Genomic DNA, 17662 nt, shown 5'->3' with positions numbered 1-17662 from the left:
GAGCCCCGGCAGGGGAGGGCCCGCGTACCGCAAAAGAAAAAAAAAAAAAAAAGAGCAAAGTCTCTTCTCTCTCATGAAATGAGTTCTCCCTAACGGAACGGTCCTTAGTTTTCCACCCCTTGGGGCCAAACAGCCACAAATCTTCACATCTGTTCTAGGATATAACTCCTTCTTTTCCTCAAGTAACAAGTTAGTGCCCAGGCTTGAATTATTTCCTATTCCCAAGGACACATTACATTGTGAAATAAATTTGCTAGAACCCAGCTAACTGGAATCATGAACTAATTCCACTCCTCCCCACTCTCTCACTCTAGGGGAGGGGTCAACCATTTGCTCTTAACAAAAAGAAGATTTCTACAAAACCAACCGTACGGGAAATTATTCCAGAAAAGCACCTCCCATGTTGCGTTCTGGTTTATGTCAGATACACTTTGAGCTCTGAGACTTCCTAGATATAAACAAAATACTGCACAAAGAAAGCCACAGTGCAAAACGATGGCCCTACATTGCCACAAGGTCCTGAATCAAAGATTAAATTACATATTTACCAAGGCAGGAGGTTTTGCCTCACACATATTTACCAAGGCAGGAGGTTTTGTAATTTCTTTCAGTTAGTGTTGAAACAAAAAGCTTTATGATTAACTCCGCGTCAATCTTAGTATCCAATTATTTAAATATTCCCATTATTCAAAGCTCTACTACATAAGCAGAGAGAGTAGTAGTAGTTTTCTTTCATTACCTTCATTATTGGCCTTGAATCTGAACGAGTATTCTTATGTCCCTAATTCTATGGGCCAAAATACAAACCAAGTTGAACAGGACAACTGATGTGATTATTTTGTACCAAATCACTGAGGCCAACGTGCTCAATCCAGTCTCGACATTCTGTCGATAATTTGCTCTGGGCTGAGCGACCCTGCCTCCCATAATCATTTCAGATAGCCCCTAAGGTAACATTCAGATGACTGGTCATGCAGCCGTGCCCAAGACCACCTACACTTTGGAAGCTGGTTGCCTCCTTTTACCCAAAACAGACTAACTTGTGCTCTAACTTTACCAACAGGACAGAAGATACAGTTGAGCCAAGAGCAGCTCCTGGATATAGCCTCATCATGTAATTCTGGTCTTGTGTCACCTTAGGTTTATAAGGCATCACCACCCCACCTGCAGGTGGAGACCTTCGAAGCTAAGGCTGCGAAATGGGCACAGCAAGGCCATACCCTGACCCCAACTTGAATGGAGGCCTTACCCAAGGCCCTGTGCCCAAGCTCCTTGCTGGGCCAGGGTGAGAAAGCAGAGCAAAGCTCTCCCACTCAGTCAGGCCAACTTCTCCTCTCCCAGTAAACTGCAGAGTGCGGGAGTGAAGAACGGCTGCACCTGCATCACCAGGTACTTAGGGGACAGTCTCTGTGACTTGCGTTATATTACTGCCTGCTTTTCACCATGGTCTGGCTTACACTTTGCATCCCAAAGTTTTAAAAGTTAACAATCTGACCTTGTTGAAAGGCAACTGAGAACACTGTTCGTTACTGTACAACTACTACCACCTGAACATGCATGAGTTATCATCAGGGTAATTTCCAAGCCCTCCGAACTGGCTCTCCACTTCCAATCCCTCCTCCAACGACATCCTACGTATTCCTGCCAAAAGACTCCTCCTAAGGTCCCATGCAGATTCTATTACATACCTACCCAAGAAATCTTGGACAATTCCTCACTGGTCACCAAATGGCTAAATAATAAGTACAATAGTCCTTCCCTACTGTATGGCCTCCTATTTTAGCAGCCAGGACAGTCTATCAATAGATAGGTATTCAATTTATAGTAAACTAAAAACTAATATAAACTTACTTTCTATAAAAGGTTCATATGTTCCCAATGTAAGTACAATAGTCCTTCCCTACTGTATGGCCTCCTATTTTAGCAGCCAGGACAGTCTATCAATAGATAGGTATTCAATTTATAGTAAACTAAAAACTAATATAAACTTACTTTCTATAAAAGGTTCATATGTTCCCAATGTCAAAGCAAAAAGTTATTAAAAAACAAAGGAAACTTAGCTTGCCTCCATGGAGAGTGACACCTGAACTGGAATCAGACACTTACATAAGAAACAGCTGTCAGTCACTGTGGTCTGACCTAGGGTATAAACTTTAAACTTTGTTTCATGGTCAGAGTCCAAGAACATGAAAGATTGATTTACTCACTAATTATTAAGCCAGTTATTTTCCTATTAATTTCTGATCCAAATAAGAGTTTTTCTTTGTACTCCTGAAAAAGCATACTGGTGAGTGGTGAAAAAATACTGAATACCTAGGAACATTACCAAAACAAATGGTTAAATTAACCCACTGCCTTTAATCAATGGAAACATAAGTTGAGTTTGTAAAGATCATCTCTGGATCTCTTTCTACATGTGGCAAAATTCAAGCATCACCACAGAAGAGGAAATGAATAAAGTTATGCTGACCGAGTGTTATAATCAATTAGTGATTGTCCTCCATCCCATTGATTACAGATTGAAAAAGAATATTTTACCCCACAAATACCTAAGGTATTTCTACTATAACTTCTTTTAAATTAAGAGCCTAAATGTCAAAGTCTTACCATATTGAGGGACCTACAATGAAATTTGTTTTACACTGTAATGCTCATTTAAGGATGTTTCAGTCAGTCCCACAGGAACTAAGGACCCAGACAAAAGTTTAAGTGATGTTCTAGTTAATTCTTCATATAAAGGTCATGCCAAATTACACTCTGCACACACACGTGTGTGTGCGCACACACACTCCTGCCTCAGAACCTCTCAATCCACCAGGTTTACCTGAAGCATTTTGTCAGGGCTGGGCTCAATGCCAGGCGGCATGTTGCTTGGGTCAAAAGCCAACTGTTCAACCTCAGCAAAGTAATTAACTGGATTCCGGTTTAAGACCAGTTTACCAACTGGGATGAGAGGGTAGTCATTGTGAGGCCAAACCTAAAAATAATGCCATATTCACAATTACCAGACAACCAACAGAAGGAAATTACAGTACCCATAAAAATATCAGCTTTCAAATACAATGAAGCCAATGATGATAAGTGAAAATAACATTTTTGAATCCAATAAAACGACAAGAACTTAAGGTGAGTGCATTGGTTGAAACTTTCACAACAGTAAACAGTAAACATTGAGTCTTTCCCTGGGCAAAAGTATATCAGCTCATCAAAATTTGTTCCCTGCTAATAACAATATATCAGGCCACCCAGATGAACTTAGTAAACTCATCAAACAGGAACTGGAAGGGAAATGCTGGTGAGCCCTCATTCACAGGCTAGGAAACTCTTTAAGTGGTACCACTGTGTTTTGTATACAACTTACGAACGCTTGACCACAATTTTTTTTAATTAGTTGCAAAGACACTTAAAAAAGAAAACAGTTTAGTTGTTAACTGACTCACCTTGGTAATATCAAATGGATTAAATGGGAAAGTTTCTGCCTGGTTAAATGTCATGACCTGGATGTAAAAAGTCCAGGAGGGGTAGTTGCCTGTGGCAATGGCATTAAAAAGATCCCGGAGGCCATAGTCAGGATCTTCATGGGCAAGTCTTGCTGCATCTTCAACAGAAAGGTTTTTGATGCCCTGGTCAGTCTACAGAATGAAAGAAAGAAGCTCAAACTGAAACTTATTGGCAAAGTTATCGAACTTTAATCAATAATTCATTGAAGGATTATGAATAACACTAACCAAAGACTGGATTTTCCTCCTAACAGTAATCCTACTGTTCAAATCTGATACAAGTATGAATTTATCAATAAGAAATTCTACTTGATTATCCTGATTCTTTTCAATGTCCAGGGAATCTGTCTACACATTTTATGTTTAAAATTAGTCTTTCTTTCCCTTTATGTATTCTATATTATTTGAATTTGTAAAATTGTTGACACATAGTTTATTTTCAATTTTTCACTCAGAGAATGCTACATTACTGTCTTCAGACAAGCTAAAACAATTTTTGCTATAAAATATACATAACATAAAATTTATCTTTTAACCATTTTAAAGTGTCTAGTTCAGTGGATTTCTTTGAGGACATATCTTAAAATGGAATTGTTGGGTCATATGGTAATTCTATGTTTAAATTCTTGAGGAATTTCAAAACTGTTTTCCAGAGCGGCTATTATTTGAATTTTTATACTCATGCTGTTTTCAGATCAGAAAAAAAAATCAAAATATAATTTTTTTTTTTTTGGTCTGTGTTGGGTCTTCGTTCCTGCACGCGGGCTTTCTCTAGTTGCGTCGAGCAGGGGCTACTCTGTTGCTGTATGCAGGCTTCTTGTTGCGGAGCATAGGCTTTAGGTGCCCGGGCTTCAGTAGTTGCAGCACGCGGGCTCAGTAGTTGTGGCTCACAGGCTCTAGGGCACGTGGGCTTCAGCAGCTGTGGCACGTGGGCTCAGTAGTTGTGGTTCACGGGCTCTAGAGCACAAGCTCAGTAGTTGTGGCACACGGGCTTAGTTGCTCTGCGGCATGTGGGATCTTCCCGGACCAGGGATCGAACCTGTGTCCCCTGCACTGGCAGGCAGATTCTTAACCACTGCGCCACCAGGGAAGTCCAAAATACATTTTAAAAATAAGCAAATGATTAATGAAATTAAAGGACTTTCCCTTTTTTTTGCATGAAATAATTTTTTAAATTCCCTGTTTTATAATAGCTCAAGTCAGTTACTGAGATTGTGCTGAGCTAGTATCCCTCCACCCCAACTGTCTTCCTTTTTCTTTTTTTTTAAGAAATCACAGAATCAGTTTATAGAGCTGAAAAGAACTTCAGTACAGCCGCTCTAAAGCAGTTCTCTGACTATGAGCAACCAAAATTAGTATTCTGACTTTCACAAGTGCTCCTATTATCATCCCATCCTGCTCAATAGAGTTCCCACCGGTGTCTTATTCTGAAAGATCCCCAACAAGTCAGGCACCATGGAAGTATTTCTTTAGCAAGTCAACTCTGGAAGGCTGGTCTATTTCTACCACAGAAATCCCAACTCTCTCTAGCCAGTGGCAAAGTTTAAACTCTTCTTACTATTAGATCTTCAGGATTAGAAAATGGAAGTCACCATCTGCAGATCACCCAGCTAATACGGTAAATTGTGCAATAATATTTCAATACCTTTCTGATTTTAACTGAATCCCCTGGGTTTAGAAAAGAATAATCTTAGGTCAGAATAATCCAGATTGATGAATCTATGTAGATCTCATGCTACCTCAGAGCCCTCTGCTGAACAGACCCATAAGCAATCCAATCTTTCCAGAACCAATGACAGCTGGGACTATTACCCAATTTTACTGTGGCAGAACTGGAGCTCAGAGAAATTTTTTTTTTTTAATAAATTTATTTATTTTTGGCTGTGTTGGGTCTTCATTTCTGTGCGAGGGCTTTCTCCAGTTGCAGCGAGCGGGGGCCACTCTTCATCGCGGTGCGCGGGCCTCTCACTGTCGCAGCCTCTCGTTGCGGAGCACAGGCTCCAGACGCGCAGGCTCAGTAGTTGTGGCTCACGGGCCTAGTTGCTCCGCGGCATGTGGGATCCTCCCAGACCAGGGCTCGAAGCCGTGTCCCCTGCATCGGCAGGCAGACTCTCAACCACTGCGCCACCAGGGCAGCCCCCCAGAGAACTTTTAACAATATACCAAGTCACAGTTATCTAGAAGAGGGAAGATTTGAGTTCAGATTGTTCTAACTACAAAGCCACAACATGCTAGTTGTCTGAGATACAATCATTTAGTTCTGCTCTAAGTGACACTATGCTGCTCCGTTTGGCAATTACAAGCCAATGGGTCAACTGTTTCCTGCAACTGTTCCTTGCCAAAGATTATAGATCCAAGTCATAAGTATAAAGACGGGTGACAGCTTTCCTGTTTGATATACCCACATAAGTTGTTCAGATAACAATTAAAACAGGACAGAAGAAAATAGGTCTTTGGGATATCATTAAGAGGGAGCCTATATTTGTCATGAGTCCACTTCTGTCTCTGCTTATTTCAGCAGTAGTATTTGGAAACAAGTTCTTAGGCAACCAGACGATTTTTAATAACCTTCTAGAGTTCTCTGGCAATATTACTTATTCTAACCAATGCCAAGATCATACTAAGAGAACCCTTTAAAACACCTCAGTTAATTAAAAGGTTCTCAAAAACTTCCCCCAAAGTAACTGATCTGATCTGATTGTATGAAAGCACATGAAAAAAACAGAAATTTTGGGCGGGAGGAAAGCAGCAGCCAGGCAGCCCAGCACGCCCCTCCAAGCCCCCACTGCTGCCATGATGCCCAAGGGGAAGGTCAGCTCCGCCGAGGGGTCGGGGAACGAGGAGCCCAAGAGGAGATCTGCAAGGTTGTCAGCTAAACCCGCTCCTGCAAAAGTGGAAATGAAGCCCAAAAAGCCAGCAGGAAAGAATAAATCTTCAGACAAAAAGTGCAAACAAAAGGCAAAAGGGGAGCAAAGGGAAAACAGGCCCAAGTGGCTAACCAAGAGACTAAAGATGATTTACCTGCAGAAAACGGAGAAACTAAAAACGAGGAGAGTCCAGCCTCTGATGAAGCAGGAGAGAAAGAAGCCAAGTCTGATTAATATCACACACCCAGTCTTATCAGTGGTCCCTGTCTCCCTTCTTGTACAATCCAGAGGAATATTTTTATCAACTATTTTGTAAATCCGAGTTTTTTAGTAGCTTTAGAAACAGTTTTAAGAGGAGGGAATCCCACCTCATCCCATTTTTTAAGTGTAAATGCTTTTTTTTAAGAGGCAAAATCATTTGCTGGTTGTTTATTTTTTGGTACAACCAGAAAATAGTGGGATATTGAATATGGAAGGCTTTGATTGTCTCGGGTGTCAGCTTAACATTCCATAAATGGGGATAGCTTTTATATCCTATAATACAAAGCATACCAAATGGCAATTTGGAGTCAGTTGTGCATTTAATGCCTTGAACACTTTAAATTACGTCTCTTCCCATGTTGTTTTTGGTAGAATTGTTTCCTAAAGCAAACCACTCCTTGATCTTGGCTCTCCTGGTCAGAATTTTATGCACTCTGCAACATCTTTGGTCGTGGTAGTTCAGTTTTCCTAGTAACTTCGTTAACATGCTACGAACAATTGAAAATTTGAGTCCATAGTGTATATATGATATTAAATTGTGAATCAGTGGGACTTAGGATGTAACAGCATATCAACGTTAGAAGATAGTGGTACTTGATTTTCCTTTAAGGAAAATTTGCCTCCAAATTTTAAGCTGGAAAGTCACGGAAATAAGTGACTCTGTGTAGTTGTGCTTTTGTTTAGAAAAGAATCACCACTACATGATTTTTGTAGATTTTTGTGTACATATGTTAAGAACTGTGTACAAATTGAAATGTCTGTGTACTGATCCTCAAAACAACCAATAAAATCTCAATTATGAAAGAAAAAAAACAGAATTTTTGTTTTCTGACATTTGTAACTGATTTTTCTATGTGCCTTGTTCATAATATATCCTCAATAAATCCTTAAAAATGGATGGATGGGACCTCCCCTGGTGGTGCAGTGGTTAAGAATCTGCCTGCCAATGCAGGGGACACGGGTTAGATCCCTGGTCCGGGAAGATCCCACGTGCCACGGAGCAACTAAGTTGTGTACCACAACTATTGAGCCTGCGCTCTAGAGCCTGCGCGCCACAACTACTGAAGCCCGTGTGCCTGGAGCCCATGCTCCGCAACAAGAGAAGCAACAGCAATGAGAAGCCCGTGCACCGCAAGGAAGAGTAGCCCCCGCTCACCACAACTAGAGAAATCCCGTGTGTAGCAATGAAGACCCAATGCAGCCAAAAATAAAATAAATTAGAAAAAAAAATTATATAAAAAAAAAAAGTTCTATTTAAAAAAATGGATGGATGAATTAAAAAGTTAGGAGAAACGTTTTTGGAAAGATAGCATCAGATGTTGAAAATGAGAGTGAGATTGGTATTACAGATAGAAATGCCCCAATTCTGTCTTAATCCCCTCCTGGACCCCAAAACTATATATGCTCAGAACAATGTACTCAGGGCTAGGAAAGGCAAAGCAATATAACACTTTACTGTTTGCTAACACTTGACTCTAAACTCCAACAAAGAACTCTAGGCTAAACCAGGTAGGAACTTCCTTTTACCTAGCTTGGAGACCTGTATTATCTTTTTTTTTTTTTTAAATAAATTTATTTATTTTTGGTGCATTGGGTCTTCGTTGCTGTGCGTGGGCTTTCTCTAGTTGCGGTGAGCAGGGGCTACTCTTCGTTGGGGCGCGCGGGCTTCTCATTGTCGTGGCTTCTCTTATTGCAGAGCACGGGCTCTAGGCGTGCAGGCTTCAGTAGTTGTGGCACGTGGGCTCAGTAGTTGTGGCTTGTGGGCTCTAGAGCTCAGGCTCAGTAGTGGTGGCGCACGGGCTTAGTTGCTCCGTGGCATGTGGGATCTTCCCGGGCCAGGGCTCCAACCCGTGTCCCCTGCATTGGCAGGCGGATTCTTAACCACTGCGCCACCAGGGAAGCCCTATCTCTTTACCTTTGATCTAAAACCTTAGCTCTTCCTTCTCCAGAGAGAAAATAATATCAATAATATCAATAATAATAATATCAATAATATATTAATATATTACATTAATAATAAAATAATAATAATAATAAATAATAATAATAATATCAATATTATGGTGCCTGCCGGCACCATAAATATTAAACCAGAGAGCAAGCACAAAATGAGCATTTTCCCAAATATTTATGGCAGAGCTCCCAGGGTCCAGAAGAAGAGAGCTTGATTGCTGAGAGCTCTCGGCCACATGAAGAGACCAAAGAGAGACTACACGTAGTTCTTCTAATTGCGCAGCGTGAGTCTATTCACTCAAGCTGTGGTCAACAAAATAGTCATGGTCCTACTCAACCAGATCGATCAATACTTGTCATCCTTGAGGGTAGAGGCACGGCTAACGTGGGGGAGGCCTTGATTCTTGCCCAGTCCTCAGAAGAAGTAAGGATACGTGGGTGGTGGGAGCCTTCCACGGCACTGCCCAAAGGCAACATGTACCTTATAATGGAATTTGCAGTAAACAGCCTTTCCATTCGCATCAACCAGTTTGAAAGTATGCGATCCATATCCATTCATGTGCCTGTGTCCATCTGGGATCCCTCGATCACTGAACAGGAAGGAAACCTAAGGACCAGAAAAGTAAAGTGTAAAATTTTTCAGTTTAAATCAAAACATCTTATATTTTTAAGACATTCCTAGGTTTCCATAAAAATATCCTAATGACATGGAACATACTAGCCAAGTGCCCAGAGGAAGGGTTACCATTTGTAAAAAAATGACAAACAGAAGAATTTTAAAACAGAATGATATATAAATCATTAACCTCATGGCTCAAAATTCTATAAAGAAACGTTAAAACAAATCTGAAAACTAGCCTAACTTGCTATTCAAATTTTAATTTAATAGAAAATTTGTTTGGTACTACTTTCCCCTCATTTCCCTAATACAAAGAACTTTACTTCCTACTAGAAACTTTAATCCTTAATATTGCTAAATATCAGTCGATAATGATTCTAGAATCACATAAGGTCTATGAATGGGGAAAGATTAAGAAAATCAATCATTATAAAACTCTTCAAGGATCAAGAAATCTGAGGAAGCCTCCCAAAAAGAAAGTCAAAAACCAATTCCAATAAAATAGCCAAAACTGGAGAAAAATGTATGAGGCATAATTAACAGTTCCATATCAGGAGATATAATATAGTGAAAAAAAGAGGTGTTCCCACCTGATGCAGAGACTCAGGACGCAGGCTCCAGAAGTCCCAGACCATGTCAGGATCCTTTAGGTGCGTTTGAGGGTTTCTCTTTTGACTGTGGATAAAGGATGGAAACTAAATGGAAAAAGAGAGAAAAAAATCCAAAAATTACGTTTACAGGAATTATGGTGTCTTATACATTGCTTAACGCTAGGTTTACAGATTATAATTTTGAACAATGTAATCCTAGAATTTTAAGCTGCAAAACCCTAAAATGAAATTTGCCCTCTACATGTTTCTAGGGCAAATTGCCTTTTTATTCATCTTCCAAGCTCTGCAAGGAAAACTGGGCTATTCCCATAACATCAATGAATCCCGAAATGCCAAACTAAGACCAGTGATAATTGTTGTTATTTGACCTTATAAAAAGATATTAAATACAGGAAAAAATTTTTAAAAGGCAATCTAGCGAATCCAAATTCTCTTCTTTCTGCTTTTCCCAGGGCTTTTCCTCAAATGCCAATCTATACAGACTATTTGAAATCAATTTAAATCAACAAATATCTGCAGAGTGCAAAATACTTCATCACCTACCAATATGGCATCCCTGATGAAGAAAATGGGGGTGTTGTTTCCAACAAGGTCCCAGTTGCCATCCTCCGTGTAAAATTTCACTGCAAACCCTCGAGGGTCACGAACTGTGTCAGCTGAGCCCGATTCTCCAGCTAGAAGATTCAAATGAGAGAAATGAAGCCTCCACAAGAGTACTTTGCATCCAAGAAGCCTGAAGTCATAAAGAAACACTGGGATCTAACTTTTCCAATTCATTTTCTAGAAGTAAATTAGGTATTTAAGTGCCTGGGTTATTATTTCTACTACCCACCAGCTAACTCAGACTAAAAAGTAAACAAAAGAATTAACTGAGAGAAATGAGAGAGTGTATGTAACAACAGCTGAAAAGATTATCCGCTTAACATAAAAAGATAGCTTTGTTCAAACGGGTAATTAAAATTTAAATTAAGGGAAGAGAATAATTATGATTAAGGTAGTGAACAAAGAGAATAAGTGAGTGTCAAAATTATGAGGTTAATACTAAGAAAATGAGTCAAAACATAAATTCTTATTCTTAATTTCATTTACTTTTGCATTCCACAGTATTTTAAAAATGCACAACTTCATGCAGAAACAGAATTAATCAGGCATTGTGGTGTGTTGAGATGCAGTTTGATAGCTCTAACTCTTACTAGCTCTGTAACATGAGGAAAATCACTTACTCTCTCTGAAATACAAAGAACCTCACCTTGCAAAGTAGATCTACAGACTATAAACAATATCAGTAAAGCACCAACCATGGATGGCATAGAGTTAATTCGCAATAAAGGGCAACTGTTATCATGGCTACTGAGTAAGATTCCCACTTCATGCAACCACTTGTAGGAAAAATTCTTTCCAAAATTGCAGAGGCGGCCTCTGCATAAGTATGATTTCCTAAGACCTCAACCAACAGAATTATAAGTAACTTTTTACATGTCTTAAAATATTTTTTCTACTGTGAAACCTTGCTATCATTTGAAGAAGTGCTTGTTTTCTATTGTCTAGTAAGTTTTTTCTTGAAATTAAGTTATAAATGCCCCAGATAAGATACACGGTTGAGTTAAGCAACACCAGTAATGCAAACAGACCAACTTACCAACAGTGGAGAAGCGAACTGCAATGGGCGTCCTCTTTCCAATGTGCTCAAACACCTTCGCCTTGGAGTATCTGGTAATGTCATGCGTGACCTCAAAGTAGCCAAAAGCCCCTAAGGAAAAAGACACAGAAATCCTCATCACAAGACCGTCACCCAGGCCATCAGGCCCTCAATAGGCATCTGCGTGAAAGAGAAACTGGTGGCTTAGCACTGGCCTTCTGGGAGCTTCCAGTATGATGGGAGAAAGGGGAGATAACCAAACACAAAATGATGAGAGCAAAATGCAAAGTCCTAGGTCACTTAGTGCTAAGCTGAGTGCTACGCAGCTGGAGCCAAAGAGGAGGAGGAGATGGGTGGGACCAGAAGGAACGAGTCAAGGTTGCCACAAGGACACAGGGCCTGAGAGGCCCCTGAAGTAGAGGCAGGACCTAGGAGAGAAAGAACAGGGTGGAGAGGAGGAGAAAACACAGGGAGAGAAGGATTGAGCACTTACGAAGGTCGCCACAGAGCCAAACAACAAACTGAACAGCATATCAAAATCATGAGGGAAAAGACACGCAAGAAAAGCTGGAGAAGATGGAAGAGCAAATAAAGAAATTGGGAAGTCCTAACTGGGAGTCCAAGTAAGCAGCTAAAACAAAACTTCTTCTTCCTTTCTATCAAGCTTTGTTTTTCCTATTGAGTTTTTAGCTTCTTTTAAACACCACCCCTATCTTTTGTTTCTGTAATAAAAGAAAAAGTTTTACAGACGTTTTCAACAAAAAGGAAAAATCACCACAAACCCACCACACTAACACAACCATCATCGATTTTGCCCAGTTCATTCCAGTGTTTAGCCAGTTAAGTGCACCATCTAAATCTAATTATAATTACGGTACACCTGTGTCGGTATTTCCACATTTTTACTTCTTCACTAAACTGCAAAATGGACTAAAAGGAAGATTACTTTTATTTTCAGTAAAAAATATTTTATATATAATGTGCAATCCAGGGAAATAACCATCATTTAATTACTGACTCCTCTATTGACAGACATTTTTTCCCTTCCTCCTGGAATGGAGATTTGGCACTTCTATTAAAGGAGCTCTGATCCTTTGAGAAGTAATTTTTAACCCAGGTGTTATGAAACAGTCCTTTTACAACAAATGAACACAGTTCTCACCTGCTCCTTTGGCGTGCACGACCCTCTCAGGAATTCTCTCCCGGTCAAAGTGAGCCATTTCATCAGTGAAAACCACATCCTGAACAAGAAGGGGCCCTCGGGGCCCTGCTGTAAGAATATTGAGTTTGTCTCCTATCGGATTACCGGCTCCAGTGGTCAAGACATCAGGTTTCTAAGTGAACATGAGAGGGGAAGAGTGCAAGAGAGTCAGTACAATCACACACTTAATTTCTGCTATCACAGGGCACATCGTTTTGCATTTTTTATACCTTCTACCAAACTCTTTAAATTTCCTGTGTCAAAAGTACTGAAATACTCAAAATATGCAATTGCCTGAAATTTATAGTCAGGTCGCAGAAACACTAAGAAATCTGCTCTGAGGAGCAGGAAGATGGCTAAATAACTCGCCAACTTGCTCCAGCCCTGCTCCAGGTACAGCCGCCGGGCTCCACACAGGAAACCCCAGATACGGATCCTCCAAAACGGATCATATGTGCTTAACATGGAACGTCCAAACTAATAGTGAGACGATGGTCCCCACAGAGGCTATGCCTGTAAATGCTTTCCTCAATCTTATAAACTCTTCCTGACTGCTGCAGAGGTCAAGGCAGGTCATCCTGTACAATGCATTCATTTCTCTCAAGCAGTGAGTACCAGCTATTTGCAACATCTCTTTTCAATTCCAAAAAAAAAAAAAAAAAGTCAGTGGCTTTTGTTGTCACTGATAATAAACAGTTATGGTAAGATGGATTATAGTACTAATTTTCTGTTTTTAAAAAACTTCTTTTATTAATTTATTTTATTTATTTATTTTTGGCTGCACTGGGTCTTCGTTGCTGCACGCAGGCTTTCTCTAGTTGCAGCGAGCGAGCAAGGGCAACTCTTCCTTGTGGTGCACAGGCCTCTCATTGCGGTGGCGTCTCTTGCTGTGGAGCACGGGCTCTAGGTGCACAGGCTTCACTAGTTGTGGCATATGGGCTCAGTAGTTGTGGCTCACGGGCTCTAGAGTGCAGGCTCAGCAGTTGTGGCGCACGGGCTTAGTTGCTCCGCGGCAAGTGGGATCTTCCCGGACCAGGGCTCGAACTCATGTCCCCTGCACTGGCAGGCAGATTCTTAACCACTGCGCCACCAGGGAAGTCTCTGTAGTATTAATTTTCTAAAGATGCCAAATATCTCTGAGATGAGATAGGCTGTTTTACGGTAATAAAGAATTAGTTTTCATCCACCCAATTGTCCCATTTCCGTTACATCAGAAGCCTTTCAGCTGTCCCTTCTCTAGAGTGGGGACAGCACTTTTAAGCCTCACATGATCCTGGGCAGCTCCCAGCTGTGGTCAAACTCTGCTTTTGACCACAGCCAACTGCCTCTCCCACGACCTCCCCTGGTCACTAGGAAATCAGGGGAGATGCAGAGCTAAGCCACCTCCAACTGGGTGGGTCCAACTCCCAGCCCTGCCAATTACCAGATGTGTGGCTACTAGCAAGTTACTTAGTATTTCTGAGGCTATTTTTCATCTGAAAAATGGATAAAATATAACTACTTCCCAGGGTTAACACATGGATTAAAAGAACTGAATGTACACAAAAGAAGGCCACACACTAGGCCAGTACATGTTACTGCTGTACTGGCAATAAGAAAGTGACCTGATACTAGAAACAAAGCATTTCTGGCTTTATTTTTCTAGAAACCGTGACAGATGTGTAGGTATCCATCCAGCACAAAATCAGTGAACCGACAACACTGGGAAATTTTTCTGACTGCCTGAAAGACTGAAAACTACGCTTTCTGGGCTCTAAGTGGACACTTCATCACTGGGATATACTTCATTTTGTAAGTTGACTTCATCATGGTTAAGCCACTAAGGGCCTCAGTATAAGTCAAGAACAGTTGGTCATTCTAAGCTCAAGAGGTGAGAATGAGTTTTCATTCTACTTGACTAATTGCCTAAGTTATTCTATACCGTCTGCCTGGAGAACTGCCATTCAGTAAAATACTAAGTAATACATAATGGAAAAAGTGAAATCCAATAAATGTAAGAAAAAAATCAAACTGTGTTTTTCATCAAGAACCAAATGGGTCCTGTTGGTATGAAACAAAGTATACTAAAGTATCACTGAAGTGACAACAGGCCATCTCAGCAGTGTGCTAACTGGTATGGGATACGGCCTTAGGCTGACAACAATACACTGCTCTAGGAACAATAGGATCTCACAGGCGTAAGTGGCGCTGGGAAAACTGGACAGCTGCGTGTAAAAGAATGAAATTAGAACACTTCCTAACACCATACACAAAAATAAACAAAACGGATTAAAGTCCTAAATGTAAGACCGGACACTATAAAACTCTTAGAGGAAAACATAGGAAGAACACTCTGACATAAATCACAGCAAGATCTTTTTTGACCCGCCTCCTACAGTAATGGAAATAAAAACAAAAATAAACAAATAGGACCTAATGAAACTTAAAAGCTTTTGCACAACAAACGAAACCATAAACAAGACAAAAAGACAACCCTCAGAATGGGAGAAAATATTTGCAAATGAAGCAACTGACAAAGGATTAATCTCCAAAATTTACAAGCAGTTCATGCAGCTCAATATCAAAAAAACAAACCACCCAATCCCAAAATGGGCAGAAGACCTAAACAGACATTTCTCCAAAGAAGATATACAGATTGCCAACAAACACATGGAAGGATGCTCAACATTACACAATGCATTCATTTCTCTCAAGCAGTGAGTACCAGCTATTTGCAACATCTCTTTTCAATTCCAAAAAAAAAAAAAAAAAGTCAGTGGCTTTTGTTGTCACTGATAATAAACAGTTATGGTAAGATGGATTATAGTACTAATTTTCTGTTTTTAAAAAACTTCTTTTATTAATTTATTTTATTTATTTATTTTTGGCTGCACTGGGTCTTCGTTGCTGCACGCAGGCTTTCTCTAGTTGCAGCGAGCGAGCAAGGGCAACTCTTCCTTGTGGTGCACAGGCCTCTCATTGCGGTGGCGTCTCTTGCTGTGGAGCACGGGCTCTAGGTGCACAGGCTTCACTAGTTGTGGCATATGGGCTCAGTAGTTGTGGCTCACGGGCTCTAGAGTGCAGGCTCAGCAGTTGTGGCGCACGGGCTTAGTTGCTCCGCGGCAAGTGGGATCTTCCCGGACCAGGGCTCGAACTCATGTCCCCTGCACTGGCAGGCAGATTCTTAACCACTGCGCCACCAGGGAAGTCTCTGTAGTATTAATTTTCTAAAGATGCCAAATATCTCTGAGATGAGATAGGCTGTTTTACGGTAATAAAGAATTAGTTTTCATCCACCCAATTGTCCCATTTCCGTTACATCAGAAGCCTTTCAGCTGTCCCTTCTCTAGAGTGGGGACAGCACTTTTAAGCCTCACATGATCCTGGGCAGCTCCCAGCTGTGGTCAAACTCTGCTTTTGACCACAGCCAACTGCCTCTCCCACGACCTCCCCTGGTCACTAGGAAATCAGGGGAGATGCAGAGCTAAGCCACCTCCAACTGGGTGGGTCCAACTCCCAGCCCTGCCAATTACCAGATGTGTGGCTACTAGCAAGTTACTTAGTATTTCTGAGGCTATTTTTCATCTGAAAAATGGATAAAATATAACTACTTCCCAGGGTTAACACATGGATTAAAAGAACTGAATGTACACAAAAGAAGGCCACACACTAGGCCAGTACATGTTACTGCTGTACTGGCAATAAGAAAGTGACCTGATACTAGAAACAAAGCATTTCTGGCTTTATTTTTCTAGAAACCGTGACAGATGTGTAGGTATCCATCCAGCACAAAATCAGTGAACCGACAACACTGGGAAATTTTTCTGACTGCCTGAAAGACTGAAAACTACGCTTTCTGGGCTCTAAGTGGACACTTCATCACTGGGATATACTTCATTTTGTAAGTTGACTTCATCATGGTTAAGCCACTAAGGGCCTCAGTATAAGTCAAGAACAGTTGGTCATTCTAAGCTCAAGAGGTGAGAATGAGTTTTCATTCTACTTGACTAATTGCCTAAGTTATTCTATACCGTCTGCCTGGAGAACTGCCATTCAGTAAAATACTAAGTAATACATAATGGAAAAAGTGAAATCCAATAAATGTAAGAAAAAAATCAAACTGTGTTTTTCATCAAGAACCAAATGGGTCCTGTTGGTATGAAACAAAGTATACTAAAGTATCACTGAAGTGACAACAGGCCATCTCAGCAGTGTGCTAACTGGTATGGGATACGGCCTTAGGCTGACAACAATACACTGCTCTAGGAACAATAGGATCTCACAGGCGTAAGTGGCGCTGGGAAAACTGGACAGCTGCGTGTAAAAGAATGAAATTAGAACACTTCCTAACACCATACACAAAAATAAACAAAACGGATTAAAGTCCTAAATGTAAGACCGGACACTATAAAACTCTTAGAGGAAAACATAGGAAGAACACTCTGACATAAATCACAGCAAGATCTTTTTTGACCCGCCTCCTACAGTAATGGAAATAAAAACAAAAATAAACAAATAGGACCTAATGAAACTTAAAAGCTTTTGCACAACAAACGAAACCATAAACAAGACGAAAAGACAACCCACAGAATGGGAGAAAATATTTGCAAGTGAAACAACAGATAAGGGATTAATCTCCAAAATATATAAACAGCTCATGCAGCTCAATATTAAAAAAACAACCCAATCAAAAAATGAGCAGAAGACCTAAATAGACATTTCTCCACAGAAGACATGCAGATGGCCAAGAGGCACATGAAAAGCTGCTCAGCATCACTAATTATTAGAGGAATGCAAATCAAAATGCATTTGATGCAATGAGGTATCACCTCACATTGGTTAGAAGGGGTATCATCAGAAAATCTAGAAACAACAAATGCTGGAGAGGGTGTGGAGAAAAGGGAACCCTCTTGCACTGTTGGTGGGAATGTAAATTGATAGAGCCACTATGGAGAACAGTATGGAGGTTCCTTAAAAAACTAAAAATAGAACTACCATATGACCCAGCAATCCCACTACTGGGCATATACCC

The 17662-nt window shown here is 40.6% G+C and overlaps 1 protein-coding gene and 1 pseudogene across 3 annotated transcripts in view; one reads left to right on the top strand and one right to left on the bottom strand.

Moving 5' to 3' along the window:
* Window positions 1-17662, bottom strand: part of CAT (catalase) — a 35447-nt gene that overhangs the window by 10781 nt on the left and 7004 nt on the right. For all 3 annotated transcript variants that reach the window (XM_028501430.2, XM_007111366.4, XM_028501431.2), the window contains exons 2-8: window positions 12613-12784; window positions 11451-11561; window positions 10355-10485; window positions 9791-9895; window positions 9063-9188; window positions 3441-3632; window positions 2825-2977 (exon numbers count right to left, since the gene is read on the bottom strand). In XM_028501430.2, the coding sequence (XP_028357231.1) occupies window positions 2825-2977; window positions 3441-3632; window positions 9063-9188; window positions 9791-9895; window positions 10355-10485; window positions 11451-11561; window positions 12613-12784 (990 nt within the window). The remainder of the gene's footprint in view (window positions 1-2824; window positions 2978-3440; window positions 3633-9062; window positions 9189-9790; window positions 9896-10354; window positions 10486-11450; window positions 11562-12612; window positions 12785-17662) is intronic.
* LOC112063642 (non-histone chromosomal protein HMG-14-like) lies at window positions 6189-6659 on the top strand (annotated as a pseudogene).

This window comes from Physeter macrocephalus, chromosome 16 (assembly GCF_002837175.3).
Source record: "Physeter macrocephalus isolate SW-GA chromosome 16, ASM283717v5, whole genome shotgun sequence".
Classification (NCBI taxonomy): Eukaryota; Metazoa; Chordata; class Mammalia; order Artiodactyla; family Physeteridae; genus Physeter; species Physeter macrocephalus.
The sequence above is the reverse complement of the archived record's forward strand: the minus strand, read 5'-3'. Positions and strand labels throughout refer to the sequence as shown.